Below are 15,876 nucleotides of genomic sequence, written 5' to 3' on the forward strand. Positions count from 1 at the left end.
CCCACTTGCTTCCTATGCATGAATTCACTTCTGCCTCCCCATACCTCCACTTATTTGAGAATTTTAATTCAACAGATCATCGCCTGTTAACTGTGTTGTGAAGAGGTTTCCCCTTTCTGCATGTATTTACCAGTGCTTTGGCTGTCTGAGCCTCTGCTCCTTTCCCACCCAGCACAGTGAGAAGAATGGTGCCCCTCCTCAGTTACCCCACCTCCACTATTCTGCACCACACCCTAGCTTCTCCTCTTCCTCTTTCCAAAGCTCATGTCATTTCCAGAAAAGAGAACTGAGAGCTTCTGAAGGGAATGCAGTGTGCCCTAAACCTGGAAATGCGGGCAGCCACCTGGGTTCCTCAAGTCTAGGACTTCACCTTGTCCCAGGCATGCGCACCATATCTGATTGTAGGACCCAGGGCAGGACGTGAGAAGACGCCGACTTCAGGGCTATCGGGGGTCAGCGTCCAGAGGCGCCGGCTAGATGGTGGGAACCCGCCTGGGTGCAGGGGGCCCTCCCAGCCGCCAGGGGTCGCGCTGCAGGCGGCAGGGTGCTGGGCCGGCGCTTGCTGGGGTCACGGCCGCCGGCCGAGGAGGGGGGTAGGGGTAGCGGCGGCGCCCGCGGCCCCGAAGGGGGGGTAGGGGGAGTGGAGAAAGCGGGGCGCGCGGAGGAGCGCTGGGCCCCCAGCACCGCGGGAGCTGGGAGGACCGCGCGGCCCGGCTAGCGGCGCGGCTGCACAGTCCCAGCGTGGCGCAGCGCGGCAGGGACGCTACGCTGGGACCGCCCAGATCTCCCTCCACGGCGCCCCGCGCCCTGGTGCCCTCGGCCGCTTCTTCTTCCTTCACTCGCTGCCCAGGCGGGAGCGGCGCCCAAGTCCGGTGCGCCATGTCCGGGGCCGGGTAGTCCCGCCGCCCGCCGGCCCGCCAGCCCGCCCTCCGAGCCACCCGCCAGCGGGCCGGCCGGCCGGGCAGTCGCAGGGCAGGCAGGTAGGGGCCGGACCGGGCGGGGCGGCGGGCGGGGAAGGAAGGGAGGGAGCGCTGGCGGGGCGGGGGACAGCCCCCAGCTGTTCTCCAACGCTGCACATCTGGTTCCGCTTCCTCTCTCCTGGGGAAGTGAAAGTGGAGGGGAAGGCGCAGCCGGGAGTTAGCTAGCTGTGTCGGGCACCCCGCACCCCTCCTGCTCCCGCGGGTGCCGGAGCTGGAGCACCCCTCCCTCCTACTCGGGTCACGCGGCGGCCGGCGCTGCTGCCGTCACGTCTTCGGCCCCCGGCGCGCCGACTTTTCTCTGCCTTCCAGCTCCTTGCTCAGCTTCCTTCCCCTCCGCGCGCCCTCTGCCCCAACCCCAACTTCCCGTCGCCCGGCATGTGGGCGTTGGAAACCAGAGTGGCCCCTGTGCGGGTTGCTTTCCTTAGGGAGAAAGGGTTACCCTCTGTAGGACGCCCCTGGCAGGGTCCGGGGGATCCCTGCGCACGTTCGGCGCATGGAGGCCACCCACTTGCCGCTCAGATGGTCCCACCTAACTGCCTGTGCCTGTGCCTTGGGCATAGGACTCCCTTTCGCCTGCAGTAGATGAGGGAGGGGGCTGTGCCCTCGAGTTAAATCAGGAGGCTGACGCCGACTCCTGGCTTCACCTCCTAGACGTGGAGGCTAAATTTAGCTGGGGTTGGGACGTGTGTGTCCAGAAGCCGGTTTAAGGAGAGAGAGACAGACAGACAGACAGACACACAGAGACAGACAACCTGGTCCCAGGAGACTCCTTTGCTCCCAGTTCTCTGGGGGAAGAGTGGGAGATTGAGTAGAACGGTATATCCTGGAGCCATTCAGAACATCCTCTGCCTTGCTCAGGGCCCTAGGGTCTGAGGTTCGGTCTTGGCATGATGCTTCGCTGGCACCTTCAGCAGTAAGCCGCCGCCACACACACCCATAGGCTGTCTTCTGCTGAACTGCAGCTTCCCCTCCACGGTTTCAGGAAGTAACCTCCCTTCCCCTCTGAAGCACTCTCCCACGTTCCTGGCCCCTGCTGTGAGCCACCCACCAGGCTCTATCCCAGCTTCTGCACCCCGGGGCGCCTCAGGACCCTTGGGTCTCTACTCCCTGGGGCGGGCCATGGAGGCAGGTGAGGAAACAGTTACTAAAAGGCTGTTGTGGGCCTAATACTAAGGCTGTCTCAGGGCTCTGTGGCGGAGGGTGTGGGATGGCTGGAACTATCTCCCACAGCCACTTTGGACCTAACTGGAGATAGTTAAGGATCCTGGAAGTGGGAGGGCTCTGGTGGTTGGGCCAGGGTGGTTGAGTTAAGGCAGGAAGAAGGACACTGGTGAAAAGACACTAAAGCTTGGGTTTTGTGAAATTTACCAGAAACCTACTAGTGTCTTCTAAAAACTTAGGAATGGCCTCTTTAAGAGTGTTAACTGGATTAGGAGGTTCTTAGGATGTCATAACTAGAGCAGGAAGGCCAGAAACCCTTTAAAAAGACTAAAGTTGGTATGCTGTTGTGGCCAGGATAAATATTGTGATCTCTGTGATGTTATAACTTGTATGTAAGTAGTGTGGAGGGGTGGAGCCTTTAAAAGGAATACATGAGCAATATGATGTCAGAACCCAGGCCAGCCGAGTGTGGTGGAGTTTGGGTTCTTTGGGAAAAGAACTGCCAAGTGGGAGAGACCTGGTCTCTTTAAGGAGCTGTGGTGGGCTGTGAGAGCCTGGTGATGTGAGAGGTGGGAGAATTCCGGATTGACTGACCACTTATCCCATCTTTTTTTGGAAGGACTAGGAACAGGAGGGGAGCAAGGGGAGGGGGTAATTGCCATGGTAATAGCAGTTTCCCATGCTCCATCTCTTCCTCCACTTGCCCATTCCAGATGCAGTGAGTGAGGGGGGGGCCATGGCGGAGGAGCGGCCCCCCCGACTGGTGGATTACTTCGTGGTAGCTGGGCTTGCAGGGAACGGAGCACCTATCCCTGAGGAAACGTGGGTTCCTGAACCCAGTGGGCCCCTGCGCCCTCCCCGGCCAGCTGAACCCATCACAGATGTGGCCGTCATTGCTAGGGCACTGGGCGAGGAAGTGCCCCAGGGCTATACGTGCATCCAGGCTTCTGCTGGTGGCCACCCCTTGGAATTCAGTGCTGGGCTCCTGGGTGGAACTCAACCTGTCATCTGCTACCGCCGGGGCCGTGACAAGCCCCCCCTCGTTGAGTTGGGGTGTGTGCCTCCTACCCATGGTGGCCCCAGGGGAGGCTGGGAAGTACTATGGGTAAGATCAGGAGAGCTAGAGTTAGGGGTTTGGGATGAGGGGAGGGCCAGGGGAGTGGGAGCAGCATGGACCAGAAGCCAGGGAGGAAGGGCTTCTCAGATTTGGGTTTTTGTGCCAGTGTTGCTGCCAGCTAGCCCTCTGGTCTTGGGTAGGTTATAAAACCCCACTGAGGGCCTGTTGCCTCATCTGCAAAATGAGGATAATTGTCCCTCATAGGATGCTTGAGAAAATTGAATGGAATAACCCACCTGAGGGATTTAGAACAGTGTCAATCAAGTCTTGGTGTTTATTCATGAGTATGAGAGCTGTGGAAGGCATGTGAGGTTGTTACTGACTGATAGGTAGAGTCAAGGGCATAAGAGGGGTCATAGGATTCTGGAGAAAAGTTCAGCAAGAAGAGGTGGGCCCTGGTATTGGGTTTGACAAGGCTGAGGGTGCAAAGCAGTTGAAGAGACTAGGTAGGCAGATCTGGCAGGATTGAGGTCATTCTCTTCTATCCTGTCCTCTTGACATTTCTTTCTGTTCTCTGTGCCCAGGGTGTTATATGAGGGCAAGGAACGTCCCAAGCCCGGCTTCCAAGTGCTCGATACTACACCGTACAGCCACTCAGCCAACCTGGCCCCTCCAGGCCCTGGGCATCCCCGCACCTACCTCACTTACAGGCGGGCAGCAGAGGGGGCAGGACTGCATGCCCTGGGCATCACTGATCTCTGCTTGGTGCTGCCCAGCAAGGGTGAGGGCACTCCTCATACTTACTGCCGGTTATCCCGCAACCTCAACCCTGGCATGGTGAGTGGGGCTGTGGAGCCAAGAGCTGAGACCTGGGCCATTGGTGTGAGGGTGTGAAACTGGGCATAAAGGGACCAGCAGCAGGCCAGAGGGATGATTGGGCTTGAAGGGTTGGTATTAGCAAGAGCTCTGAAGACAAAAGCCCACTTAGGGGTGGTAGAGAGAAAATGGACCTCAGAAACCTTTGGTAGCTGTGTCTCTGCTTGTCTCTTGCCATCTGGGACAGTGGGGCCCAGCAGTGTATCTGTGCTACAAGGTGGGCCTGGCCAAAGCCAACACACTGGTGTATGAGGCAGGTGAGTGGCCCCTCTGTCCGTCCTAACCTTTGACCCTCCTTGTCCCTCCACCCTGGTACCTCTTGATTGGTACCCTCAAGTGTCCCTAGAATTTATTTCCCTTTTGCTGCTTGGCCCTTCTCTGGGATCCCCTGGCTCCTTTCCCTGGAGTCTGATGGACACCCCTCCTTTTGGGTACTCCTCACTCTGCTTGGGTGCAGAGCTGCTGGGCCGCTACCCAGAGGAGGACAATGAGGCATTCCCGCTACCTGAGTCAGTACCCGTCTTCTGCCTGCCCATGGGGGCCACTATCGAGTGCTGGCCTGCCCAGACAAAGTACCCTGTGCCCGTCTTCTCCACCTTTGTGCTCACGGGTGCCGCTGGTGATAAGGTAGGTGTGTGGTGTGTGGTAAGGGGCCTGGGCTATGCAGAGCCTGCCTGACTGTCCCTCTGTCCCCTGCCAGGTGTATGGTGCCGCCCTGCAGTTCTATGAGGCATTTCCACGAGCCAGGCTGTCAGAGCGGCAGGCCAGGGCACTGGGCCTGCTGAGTGCTGTGGAACGGGGCCGGGCTCTGGGGGGCCGCGCTGTGCGGAGCCGGCGTGCCATTGCTGTGCTGTCCCACTGGCCTGCCTTTCCAGCCTTCAGAGCCTTCCTCACCTTCCTTTATCGCTACTCTGTCTCTGGCCCCCACCGCCTGCCCTTGGAAGCGTGAGCATGGCTACCCTGACACTGGGAAGGAGGGACTAAGATGGAGATAGGGGTGGTTTGAACGTGAGTAGGGGACAGGGCTGTAGTGTGTGGTTGTATGGTTTGGCCATTGGAAAAAATGTCATCAGCTGAGATGAGCAGCCTGAAATCCAGCCTACACTTGCTAGTTGGGTCCTGACAAAGGCTGTGTGTGATTTGTACAAGTCCTAAGTATAATGGAGGCTTTGGTGGCTATGCAGGTCATGAAGTGGGGTTCAGGGAAAAGTAATATTCTTTTTTTCCCTATGAAATAGAATTTTTTAAAATTGGTTCTTTTTAGTTATATCTAACATGGTAGGATTAAGATTTTTTTTTTTTTTTGGTACCAGAGATTGGACTTTGAATTCAGGGATACTCAACCACTGAGTCACATCCCCAGCCCTTTTTTGTATTTTATTTAGAGACAGGGTCTCACTGAGTTGCTTAGGGCCTCACTAAATTCTGAGGCTGGCTTTGAACTCGTGATCCTACTACCTCAACCTCCTGAGCTACTGGGTTAATAAGCATGTGCCACTGTGCCTGACTAGGAGTAAGATTCTGGAGCTCAGAAGAGAAAGATGGAGAAACATGGTGGAAGTAGGATAGGGATGAACTGGGGAGTCTGCCTCACCTATTTCCCTCTCTCTGCAGGCACATCTCCCACTTCATTCACAATGTCCCCTTCCCTTCCCCACAGAGACCCCGCATCTTAGTGCAGGTAAGAGCTGGGGCTGGGCTGGATGGAAGGAGAGGAGCAGGCAGGGGCTAGCCATCAACATCCTGATCTGTGACTCTTCTGCCCCTCCAGATGTCTCCCTATGACAACCTGCTCCTCTGTCAACCTGTATCCTCACCCCTGCCTCTCAGGTTTGTGCCCAGGTTCAGGGGGAGGGAATCTTTGATGACTGAGGACGTGGTAGGTGCTGAGGGCAGTCATTGAAGTCTTTGCAGGCTGGGCTACGTGGTGTCTGTGCCCAGTGTTTGGGGAAGAGTCTCTAGAGTCTTCTGGTTACTCACTTCTCAACCCCGCGTTGCCTGCAGTGGTGCCAGTTTCCTGCAGCTGCTACAGAGCCTGGGCCCTGAGCTGGCTGTCACGCTTCTGTTGGCTGTGCTCACAGAGCACAAACTACTGGTCCACTCCCTGCGGCCAGACCTGCTCACCAGTGTCTGTGAGGCCCTCGTCTCAGTAAGTGCCACACTGCCCAGTCCACCTTCCCCTGAACCACTGTTCTTTCTGGTGCCTGCCTTTTTGGATTTGTCACCTTACTTTTCCTTCCTTGGGGAGGGTCCTCCCCCTGGGTCCAGACTTTAGGGATAAATAGGCACCAGCTCCCCAAGGTCAGTACCCTCTCTCCCTCCTGTGTCCCTCACTGTTGCCCCAGTCCTTACTCACCTGTTCTTACTCTCTGGACTTTAGATGATCTTCCCACTGCACTGGCAGTGCCCCTACATTCCGCTGTGCCCCCTGGTGCTGGCAGATGTACTGAGCGCCCCCGTGCCCTTCATTGTGGGTATCCACTCCAGCTACTTTGATCTGCATGACCCTCCTGCTGATGTCATCTGTGTTGATCTTGATACCAACACGCTCTTCCAGTAAGAGGCTGGGTCTCATCTGGGGGCTATGGGAGGTGAGCATGCAAGGGTCGACGTGTGGGCTGCCACTGGCTCAAAAGGAGCTTCAGGCAAAAATAAGGGAGGCTTGTGAGGAACCATATCATTCTTTATCTTCGTGTGTATCTCTTAGGACAGAGGAAAAGAAGCTTCTCTCCCCTCGGACCCTGCCCCGCAGACCCTACAAGGTTCTACTGGCCACACTAACAACCCTGTACCAGCAACTGGACCAGAGTGAGAAGACTCAGTGGGGGTGGGAACTGGGAGCTGGTCATTGGTCTCTGACCTCTAGTATGGGGAGTGCTGTGGGGAAGTAGACATTCCTTGAGGACCTTAGAGGAGTCAGGATTTGGTGGAAGTCAGGGGGTTCAAATTCCAATAGAAGCCAGAAGGAAGCTGGGTGCCTTGGTGCACATCTGTAATCCCAGTGAGCTGGGAGACTGAATCAGGAGAACCACAAGTTCAAGGCCAGCTTCAGCAAGTGGGTGAGACCCTGTCTCTAAGTAAAAAATAAAATAGGACTGAGATATACCTTTGGGATCAATCTCTAGTACAAAAATAAATAAATAAATAAAATAAAGAAACAGCTAGAAGGAGGGGCAAACAGCATTACTGAACACATCAGGAAGGTAGAACTTGTGACTGGGGAGGCTTAAAGCTATTACCTGAAGTTAATCTTTTAGTCACTATTGGTGTGAGGTCTGAGAGAGGCTGGAGATGGAAATAGAGATGTCAGTGTGAGGAATGGAGGTAAGGTAAGCACTGTGGGTGCTGACTCTGACTCTGGGGCATTGATTCCCAGCTTATACTGGACCTGAGGAGGAGGCATCCCTGGAATTCCTGTTGACAGACTATGAGGCAGTTTGTGGTCGCCGTGCCCGCCTGGAGCGGGAAGTCCAGGGAGCCTTCCTGCGCTTTATGGCCTGTCTGCTCAAGGGCTACCGGGACTTTCTGCGCCCCCTTACCCAGGCCCCATCCGAGGGGGCTCGTGATGTTGACAACCTTTTCTACCTTCAGGGTAACACGGGCTTATTTCTACTTGGAAAGGGTATCATGGGAGGGGGTATCATGGGAGGAGCTGGGCAAGGGGGCCTGGGTACCACTCGGTTTCTTATTCTTCAACTCAGTAAATGTTTTAATTACCTGCTTTGAGCCAACCATTTTTCTGTTCTTGGAGGGAGTAAGGGTATAAAGATGAACCGGATGTGGCCCTGCTCTCTGGGAGTCCTGGGTGTAGAGTGGACATAGTGACCTTTGTGAGCAGCCTTTATGGTCCCTCTTGAGGGACCTATCCTTGGAGAACCCTAAGTCTATGACAGTGGGTACAGATAGACAAAAAGAAAGGACTCTGGGGGACCATGGTGCTAGAGGAGCTGAGCTGGTCCGTGGAGTAAATGTATCAGTGGGCCAAAGAAATGAAGACCTTGATGGGCATGGGTCCTAAGAGGTCAGGGAGCCAAGAACAGTGTAGGGCAGAGATGGCTATGGGAGAGGCCTCTGGTAACCTCCCTTCCCTGCCTCATTCTTGTCCCCATCAGGTTTCCTCAAGTCCCGAGAACGCTCCAGCCACAAGCTGTACTCTCAGCTGTTGCACACGCAGATGTTCTCACAGTTCATTGAAGAATGTTCTTTTGGTTCTGCTCGGCATGCTGCCCTTGAATTCTTTGACTCTTGTGTCGACAAGGTATTGAGCCTTCTCTATGTGCCCAGTGGCCTCTGCTCTCCTTCTGCTTGTCTCTTTTGCCCACAGCCCACCGTAAACCCAAATGTATCTCACTGTGACTAGGAGGGCACCCCCCGAGTTACATAGCACACAACTGTACAGCCATACAAGTCTGGCTTCCTAGATGTAGTATCCTCCCATTCCTGATTCTGTCCCTCAACTGTGTCTTCAGGACTCCTTCCCTTGGATGTGCTTTCCTGGAAGATACCATTTTCTGGACATCTGGCTACCTCTGTGCCCACTGTCCTTTTATTTTATTTATTTTTTTTTGTACTGAGCTACATCCCTAACCCTTTTATTTTTTAATTTTGAGACAGGGTCTCACTAAGTTGCCAAGGCTACCTCAAATTTTCAATCCTCCTGCCTCAGCTTCCTGAGTCACTGGGTTACAAGGTGTGCAGCACCACTGCAACCAGCCATGCCTGCTGTCTAATGCTCACTCTCTTACCTTCCTGCTTAGGTCCACCCAGAGCAGGAGAAACCCGAGATGACACCCTTAGTGGAGCTGGAAGAACTGTCAGGAAGTGAGCTCACTGTCTTTATCACACCCCCTGAGGAGCCCCCAGTACCAGAGGGCAGTGAATCCACTCCCCAGTACTGGTGAGAGTTTTTTGTCCCCTCCTGTGTTCCAAGACCTCTGGGATGATCCACTTCAGTTGCATGACTCTATACCAACTGCCCCTGATATTGGCTGTCTCTGCCCCTCCAGCTATGATGGGTTCCCAGAGTTACGGGCTGAGTTATTTGAGTCTCCTCAAGAGCAACCAGGGGTCCTGCCTGTGCCAGGCCCATCCCGTAGCACTCCCAGCAGTCCCGCCCCTCGCCGTACCAAACAGGTAATCAGCTGGTGAACCCCATGGGAAACCTGGCTCAGCCAAGGGCTGCTGCTTCAGTTTTCTTCATCTGTTAAAAAAGGATAATAATGATACTTATCCCATAGAGTTATTAGGAAGTTTACATATGCCTGGCATATAAAAAGCAGTGTTGTACAAACATCTGTTATTGTTACTATTGTCATTGTCATCATCATCGCCCTCACCATCTTCATTTCTGGGAATTCAGAGGTTGGCTGCTTAGTCCAGGGCACCTGCCCATGCTCAAGAGCTGTAACCTGTTTAGTATAGCATCCCTCCTCAGAGCACAGACCCTCCCTCATGGAAGGCACTGCTTCTCTTGACCTGCCCTGGCATCGTATTCATCCTGTGTTTCCTCTGCCCCACCTAGGAGATGAAGGTGGCACAGCGGATGGCACAGAAGTCAGCAACTATGCCTGAACTGTGGGCCCGGTGCCTGCTGGGCCATTGCTATGGGCTGTGGTTCCTGTGTCTTCCTGCCTATGTGCGGTCAGCACCCTCCCGAGTGCGGGCACTACACACAGCGTACCATGTGCTACGTGAGATGGAGAGCCGCAAGGTGGTGCTCCCTGATGAGGTAGGCAGCCATTTACTATGTGACCATTTGCAGCCATGGGGGCTGTGAGAGGGAAACTTGTTGGAGTTGAAGAAAAGCAGATGGGGAGCCCTAGAGCTGGGCAGATGCTCCATAAGCGTTTACTAAGTGAGCATGATTGGGGCATAGCAGTGAGGACTGCAGGGTAGCAGGATCAGCAAGAAAGAGCTACAAGGGGCCAGTGAAGTGTGTAAGAACTGGAAAGGGTGGAAGAGGGCACTTGCTGAGACTTGAGGATTTGGGTAGGGAGTAAGTCTTCTGTCATTCTGTGCCTCTCTTGGCCCAGGTGTGTTACAGGGTGCTAATGCAGCTCTGCTCATATTATGGACAGCCTGTTTTGTCTGTGCGGGTCATGTTGGAGATGCGGCGGGCAGGCATTGTGCCCAACACCATCACTTATGGTTACTACAACAAGGTACCTAGTTAGGGGTGGCATGGCTGGCAGTCTGTACCAGGTGTGCATGGGGTGTGCTGCTTCTTACACCTGCTCTCTCCAGTCTTGGAGATTGGTTAAACTAGGTCCTGTAATCATTGGCATCCAGTGTTCTCTTCTTATTGCCTAGGCACCAACAGATTTTTTTTTTTTTTTTTTTCATCTCAGCTACTTTGATTCTTACAACAGTGTTGGCTAGTATATCAGGCACTATTCCAAATATATTATACGTTTTATTTTTTAATTTTATATTATACATTTTAAATAATTTTATCTTCACCATGACCCATGGGGTAAAAGGATTATCCTCATCTCATAGAAGAGTAGATGAGGTTACAGAAAATTCATAACTTGCTCAAAGTCCCATAGCGAACAAGTTAGGGTGCAAGGATCTGAGCAAAGGCATATCCATATTTCCTAAGTTCAGCCCCTTAACCATAATACTAAACTATCTCCTGCTTTTCAGATGAGGAAACTTAATGACCAAAATCTGAAATGATTTCTTCAAAGCCATACAGTTTATAAGTAGTAGAGTTTGAATACAAACTTTCTCTTACTTCTCGTAGGTCTTCTCAGGACAGTTGCTCACAATTACTCTTGTTCCTGGATGAGTCATTGGTCAGATAGTCCTAGGCAGGATGTGTGGAGGGGAAGTTGGTCCCTGGGACTCTAGGACAGGAGGTGGGCATCAGGCTGGGGTCAGGGTTTTGGAAAGAGGCCATCCTGATGGGTACTGTACTTGGTAGGCTGTGCTGGAAAGCAAGTGGCCGTCTGGTACACCAGGTGGACGCCTGCGCTGGGCCAAGCTCCGGAATGTTGTCCTGGGGGCTGCTCAATTCCGTCAGCCTTTGAGAGACCGGCAGCGGCAGCAGCAACAGCAGCAGGTGGCAGCACACCAAGAGACCAGCAGTTCCCAGACAGGTGGGCAGGGACTGGTGAGGCAGGCTTAGGGAGAGGGTAGCCAGGCTCTTGGAGAGCCAGAACTGGCTTAGTGGATGGCATGGGGTTTCCGAGGATAGGAAAATTCTACTTGACTGGTAACAGAAGTTCTGCCTGAGGGGAACCTTGCAAATCCAGGTCCATCCATGGAGCTCTGTTTTGGGGTTCTAGTTAGCTGCCTCTAAACCCCTTCTCTCTCTTCCAGAGTCCTATCTGGAACGCCCATCCCCCACCCGCCCCCTTCAGCGTCAGACGACTTGGGCTGGGCGAAGTATGAGGGACCCAGCCTCACCCACTGGGCGCCTGGTGAAGAGTGGCAGCCTGGGCAGTGCCCGAGGAGCACAGCCCACTGTGGAGGCCGGTGTGGCCCACAGTAAGTGCTCTTGTCTGACCTTCCTCTTCTCTTTGCCATAGTCAGTTTTCCTAACCACTTGCCAGCAAGAAAGGAGAAGAACCAGGGCCAGAGATTTGGAAGAAGGGGACTGTTGGTTGGGTAACTGTGCACTCTGAGGAATCAGAATGTCATGATGGGGTCCAGTGTCAGAGTTTATGCAGCCAGGAATTGTTTGTACCGAAGAAGCAGGCACCTGGAAGAGAGGCTGACCTCCATCTTCCCTTATTCTTTTTTTGTCCTGCAGTGATAGAGGCCTTAGGGGTCCTAGAACCCCGGGGATCACCTGTACCCTGGCATGATGGAAGTCTCTCAGACCTGAGCCTGACAGGGGAGGAGCTGGCACCTGGAGGCAGTCCAGGGGGCTCAGGCTTGGCCCTGAGTGCCCAGTCCAGTGAGACCCTGGAAGGGCTGAGTGGGCGAGGACCCAAGGCTGGTGGGCGTCAGGATGAGGCAGGCACCCCCCGACGAGGGCTGGGTGCCCGCCTCCAACAGCTGCTTACTCCTTCCCGCCGCTCCCCTGCCTCCCGCATTTCCCCATCTGAGCTGCCCCCTGACCTGCCTCCCCCTGCCCGTCGCAGCCCAATGGACAGCCTTCTGAGACCCCGGGAGCGTCCTGGATCCACTGCATCAGAGGTAGCCAGCAACAGCTGGGTCTAGACACCTTAGCATCAGGAGGACTGGGAGGGGCTGCAAATATCCAGAAGGGGTCCCTGAAAGGTTGTTAGACCTAGCATCCAGGGTGAAGAGGAGCATGGAGTTGGCTGACAGGTTTTCTTGTGTAATGGCAGAGCTCGGCCTCTCTGGGCAGTGAGTGGGACCTCTCAGAGTCTTCTCTCAGTAGCCTGAGCCTCCGCCGTTCCTCAGAGCGCCTCAGTGACACCCCTGGATCCTTCCAGCCACCTTCCCTGGAAGTAAGGATAACCCCACCCACACAGCTGTGCTGGAAAACATACACCACACAGTCATCCTGTGAAAGGCAGGGGATGGGGAGGAGATAGGAGGAGGCCTGATTGGGATTTGGAGGTGGAAGGACCAGGGAAGGGGCATGGGCTTCAAGGCACTGAAGGCCAATCCAGACCTACTTCCTGGGGTCTCCTTGTCTTCAGATTCTGCTCTCCAGCTGCTCCCTGTGCCGTGCCTGCGATTCACTGGTGTATGATGAGGAAATCATGGCTGGTTGGGCACCTGACGACTCTAACCTCAACACAACCTGCCCCTTCTGTGCCTGCCCCTTCGTGCCCTTGCTCAGTGTTCAGACCCTTGATTCCCGACCCAGGTGCCCAAATCAGGACAAGTGCTGTGGGTGGGACAGGAAGGTAGTGGGACAGGAAGGTAGTGGTCCAAGAGCCAACCTCTTCTGCTCTGTCCTTACAGTGCCCCCAGTCCCAAACCTGCCCCTGCTGGTGCCAGCAGCAGCAAAGATGCTCCTATTCCTGGGGGTCCTGGCCCTGTACTCAGTGACCGGAGGCTCTGCCTTGCCCTGGATGAGCCCCAGCTCTGCAATGGACACACAGGGGTAAGAGCTGGGCCAAAAGGGCACAAGGAGTGGGAGCATGTTGCCTTGTGTGGAGGGTTGTCAAATAGATGGGTAATAAGGGCAAGAGGCATCCCAGAAGCCACTGGCTTTGTGGGAGGCAGGGCACTGGATGGGGCCATGGGATGTGCCCACCACTGCCCTTCTACTTTGTGTCTGACAGGGTTCCTCTAGGCGTGTAGAGAGTGGTGCATGGGCATACCTGAGTCCCCTGGTGCTGCGGAAGGAGCTGGAGTCTCTGGTAGAGAATGAGGGCAGTGAGGTGCTGGCATTGCCAGAACTGCCTGCTGCCCACCCCATCATCTTCTGGAACCTTCTATGGTATTTCCAACGGCTACGCCTGCCTAGTATTCTACCAGGCCTGGTGCTGGCCTCCTGTGATGGGCCCCCACCCCCCCAGGTCAGTGTTTTTATGTGGTCCCTGCTTCATAACTGCCTCCTTTCCTGTCTCCCAGCTCTTTGTCTTAGTCCTCTGTGCCCTTGGCACAATAGAGTCCAGACTGTGGAGTCTGTTGTGCCTGATTGACTCCTGGCCTTTGCACTTCACCACTCTGGACCACAATTTTGTATCTTTATAATGACATAAGCAATGACTGTTGCACAGACACCTTGTGTAGTGCTTAGTACCTAGAAAATGATTCATTGATTTTTATCTATTCATTCCACCAGTATTTATTAAGCATCTTTTAGGTTCCAGGCACAGTTTTCAGGCATTAGAGATGTGGCAGATTACAAAATAAAGTCCTTACTCTGAAGAAATTACATTCTCATGGGATAAGATTCCTTTCCCTCTTCTCCTTGGTTGTGTCCTGTAATGCCCGTCTCTTTGGACATTAACTGTACATTTTTTGTCCTCTGCCTTCCATTCTGTGAGCCTTACTGTCTCTCCTGTCTCAGCTCCCCCAGGCCCCATCTCCTTGGCTAACCCCCGATCCAGCCTCTGTGCAGGTGCGACTGCTGTGGGATATCCTGACTCCTGACCCCAACAGCTGCCCACCTCTCTATGTGCTCTGGAGGGTCCATAGTGAGTCTGGTATTTGACATAGGGATGGGACGGGTGAGTTCCATGACTAGGGGGCTCAGTGATCCTGGTGACCTTTTTTCCTTTCACCTAGGCCAAATCCCTCAGCGGGTGGTATGGCCAGGCCCAGTACCTGCATGTCTTAGCTTGGCATTGCTGGAGTCAGTGCTGCGCCATGTTGGACTCAATGAGGTGCACAAGGCTGTGGGGCTCTTGCTGGAAACTCTAGGGCCCCCTCCTACTGGCCTGCACCTGCAGAGGTATGATGCTCATCTGAGTGGTCCCTGACCCATGTCAGTCAGTCTTCACACCTTCTTGTTGTTCTCTTGTTTACACTCTTCTGCCTCTACTGCAGGGGTATCTACCGCGAGATCCTATTCCTGACAATGGCTGCTATGGGCAAGGACCATGTGGACATAGGTGAGTGAGCAGGCAGGGAGGGGACTGAGGAGTTTAAGGATCTTGGGCCAGGTGTGAGAGACTGAGGTCCTAATGCACTGACTTCCACCCTCTTCCCTAGTGGCCTTCGACAAGAAGTACAAATCCGCCTTTAACAAGCTGGCCAGCAGCATGGGCAAGGAGGAATTGAGGCAGCGGCGGGCACAGATGCCTACTACCAAGGCCATTGATTGCCGAAAATGTTTTGGAGCACCTCTGGAATGCTAGGGACCCTTAAGCTTCCCTCTCCAGCCTGTGGTGGAGAGGTGAGGGAAAAAGATTCTAGAGACAAACTGCTTCCCTGTTCCCTTCATAAAGGAATTGGGAACAGGCTGGGAAGCCTGTTCAGCCATAAGCTCCACGTGGGGACAGCAGAAAGGGAGACCCACTGTTACCAAAAGTCACAATTCCCCCATCTCCATCCTGCCTAATTTTTTCATGTCAGTGTTGGGGGAGAGCTAGGGGAGTTGGAATAGCCCTGTTCCTCCCCTATCCTATTCCAGGAACTCTTGTCCAGGGCACCCATGGATCTTCACTGCCCTGGTAATTTTAGAAGTTTTTGTTTTAAAAAACAACTGGAAAGACACAGAGCTACTGAGCCTTTGCCCAGAACAGGAGGGAGGGATCTCATTCCCCATCAGTGATGGTCTCTCTTCCCTGGCATTGCTGAAGGAGCCCAAGGCTCTTCATGCCTTTCTACCTTAGTGTTTGTATTTTATTTTAAGTTATTTATTCTGGAGCCACAGCCCCCTTGCTAATGAGGCTCTTACGGAGAGTGAGAAAGAGAAGGGAAATGGGGCACCATGGTTTGTAGCTCCTTGAAAGCCAGGCAGTGGGAGCTAGAGGAGTCCCAAGCTCCCCTTAGGAAGAATTGGTGCCTCCTCCAGTCCTGATCCTTGTTGTCCACTCCACTTTGGGGAATGCCTCATCCACCCAGGGCCCTGACCTGTGCAATAAGAATTGTTCCCTGCAAAGTTTTGTTCTATGTAAATATAGTAAAAGCTGCTTCTGTCTTTTTCCTTCTGCCTCCTGTTTCCTGGGTCTGGGATAATAGTGGGGGCTACTTATACTCCTCCTTTTCTCCTGGCTTGCACATCCTCTTTTCCAGCTTTCCATCCTATGCAACCTTCAGGTATACCTTGTTTCTCCTGATCATGTCTGGTACTGGTCCCTTGGGGCACAGGGAGTTCTTGGAGCAGGAGAAGGGGGAATCTGGTGCTGGCTATGGCAGTGCCAGTCTGTGTGGCACTTCCAGCCTTCCCACACAATCACCCCCTTGTCCCTCATCTGTACCCCA

At 54.1% G+C, this 15,876-nt stretch overlaps 1 protein-coding gene across 3 annotated transcripts; it reads left to right on the top strand.

Moving 5' to 3' along the window:
- Positions 1 to 619: 619 nt before the first annotated feature.
- Dennd4b (DENN domain containing 4B) lies at positions 620 to 15,598 on the top strand. 3 transcript variants are annotated; one of them, XM_047562455.1, is made up of 28 exons: positions 620 to 980; positions 2,855 to 3,194; positions 3,783 to 4,035; positions 4,262 to 4,331; positions 4,532 to 4,701; positions 4,775 to 5,019; positions 5,689 to 5,755; positions 5,846 to 5,904; positions 6,079 to 6,223; positions 6,455 to 6,630; positions 6,782 to 6,882; positions 7,451 to 7,666; positions 8,187 to 8,332; positions 8,832 to 8,971; positions 9,081 to 9,207; positions 9,596 to 9,802; positions 10,107 to 10,235; positions 11,000 to 11,174; positions 11,398 to 11,565; positions 11,831 to 12,219; positions 12,375 to 12,497; positions 12,693 to 12,862; positions 12,961 to 13,102; positions 13,284 to 13,520; positions 14,018 to 14,144; positions 14,236 to 14,401; positions 14,497 to 14,561; positions 14,662 to 15,598. In XM_047562455.1, exons 2-28 carry the CDS (start codon positions 2,878 to 2,880, stop codon positions 14,805 to 14,807), a joined length of 4,476 nt encoding a protein of 1,491 aa, XP_047418411.1. In that variant the 5' UTR covers positions 620 to 980; positions 2,855 to 2,877; the 3' UTR covers positions 14,808 to 15,598. The 3 variants fall into 3 exon arrangements, with proteins under 3 accessions (XP_047418411.1, XP_047418420.1, XP_047418404.1); XM_047562464.1 differs by lacking the exon at positions 620 to 980 and adding an exon at positions 1,688 to 2,109 and having other exon boundaries at positions 10,152 to 10,235; XM_047562448.1 differs by lacking the exon at positions 620 to 980 and adding an exon at positions 1,690 to 2,109.
- The last annotated feature ends 278 nt before the right edge of the window (positions 15,599 to 15,876 follow it).

This window comes from Sciurus carolinensis, chromosome 1, assembly GCF_902686445.1.
Source record: "Sciurus carolinensis chromosome 1, mSciCar1.2, whole genome shotgun sequence".
In the NCBI taxonomy this organism is placed as follows: Eukaryota; Metazoa; Chordata; class Mammalia; order Rodentia; family Sciuridae; genus Sciurus; species Sciurus carolinensis.

Coding starts and splice junctions, on each gene's coding strand:
- Dennd4b (XM_047562448.1), top strand. Junction 7,667..8,186: donor CAACCTTTTCTACCTTCAGG/GTAACACGGGCT, acceptor TGTCCCCATCAG/GTTTCCTCAAGTCCCGAGAA. Junction 8,333..8,831: donor TTGACTCTTGTGTCGACAAG/GTATTGAGCCTT, acceptor CTTCCTGCTTAG/GTCCACCCAGAGCAGGAGAA.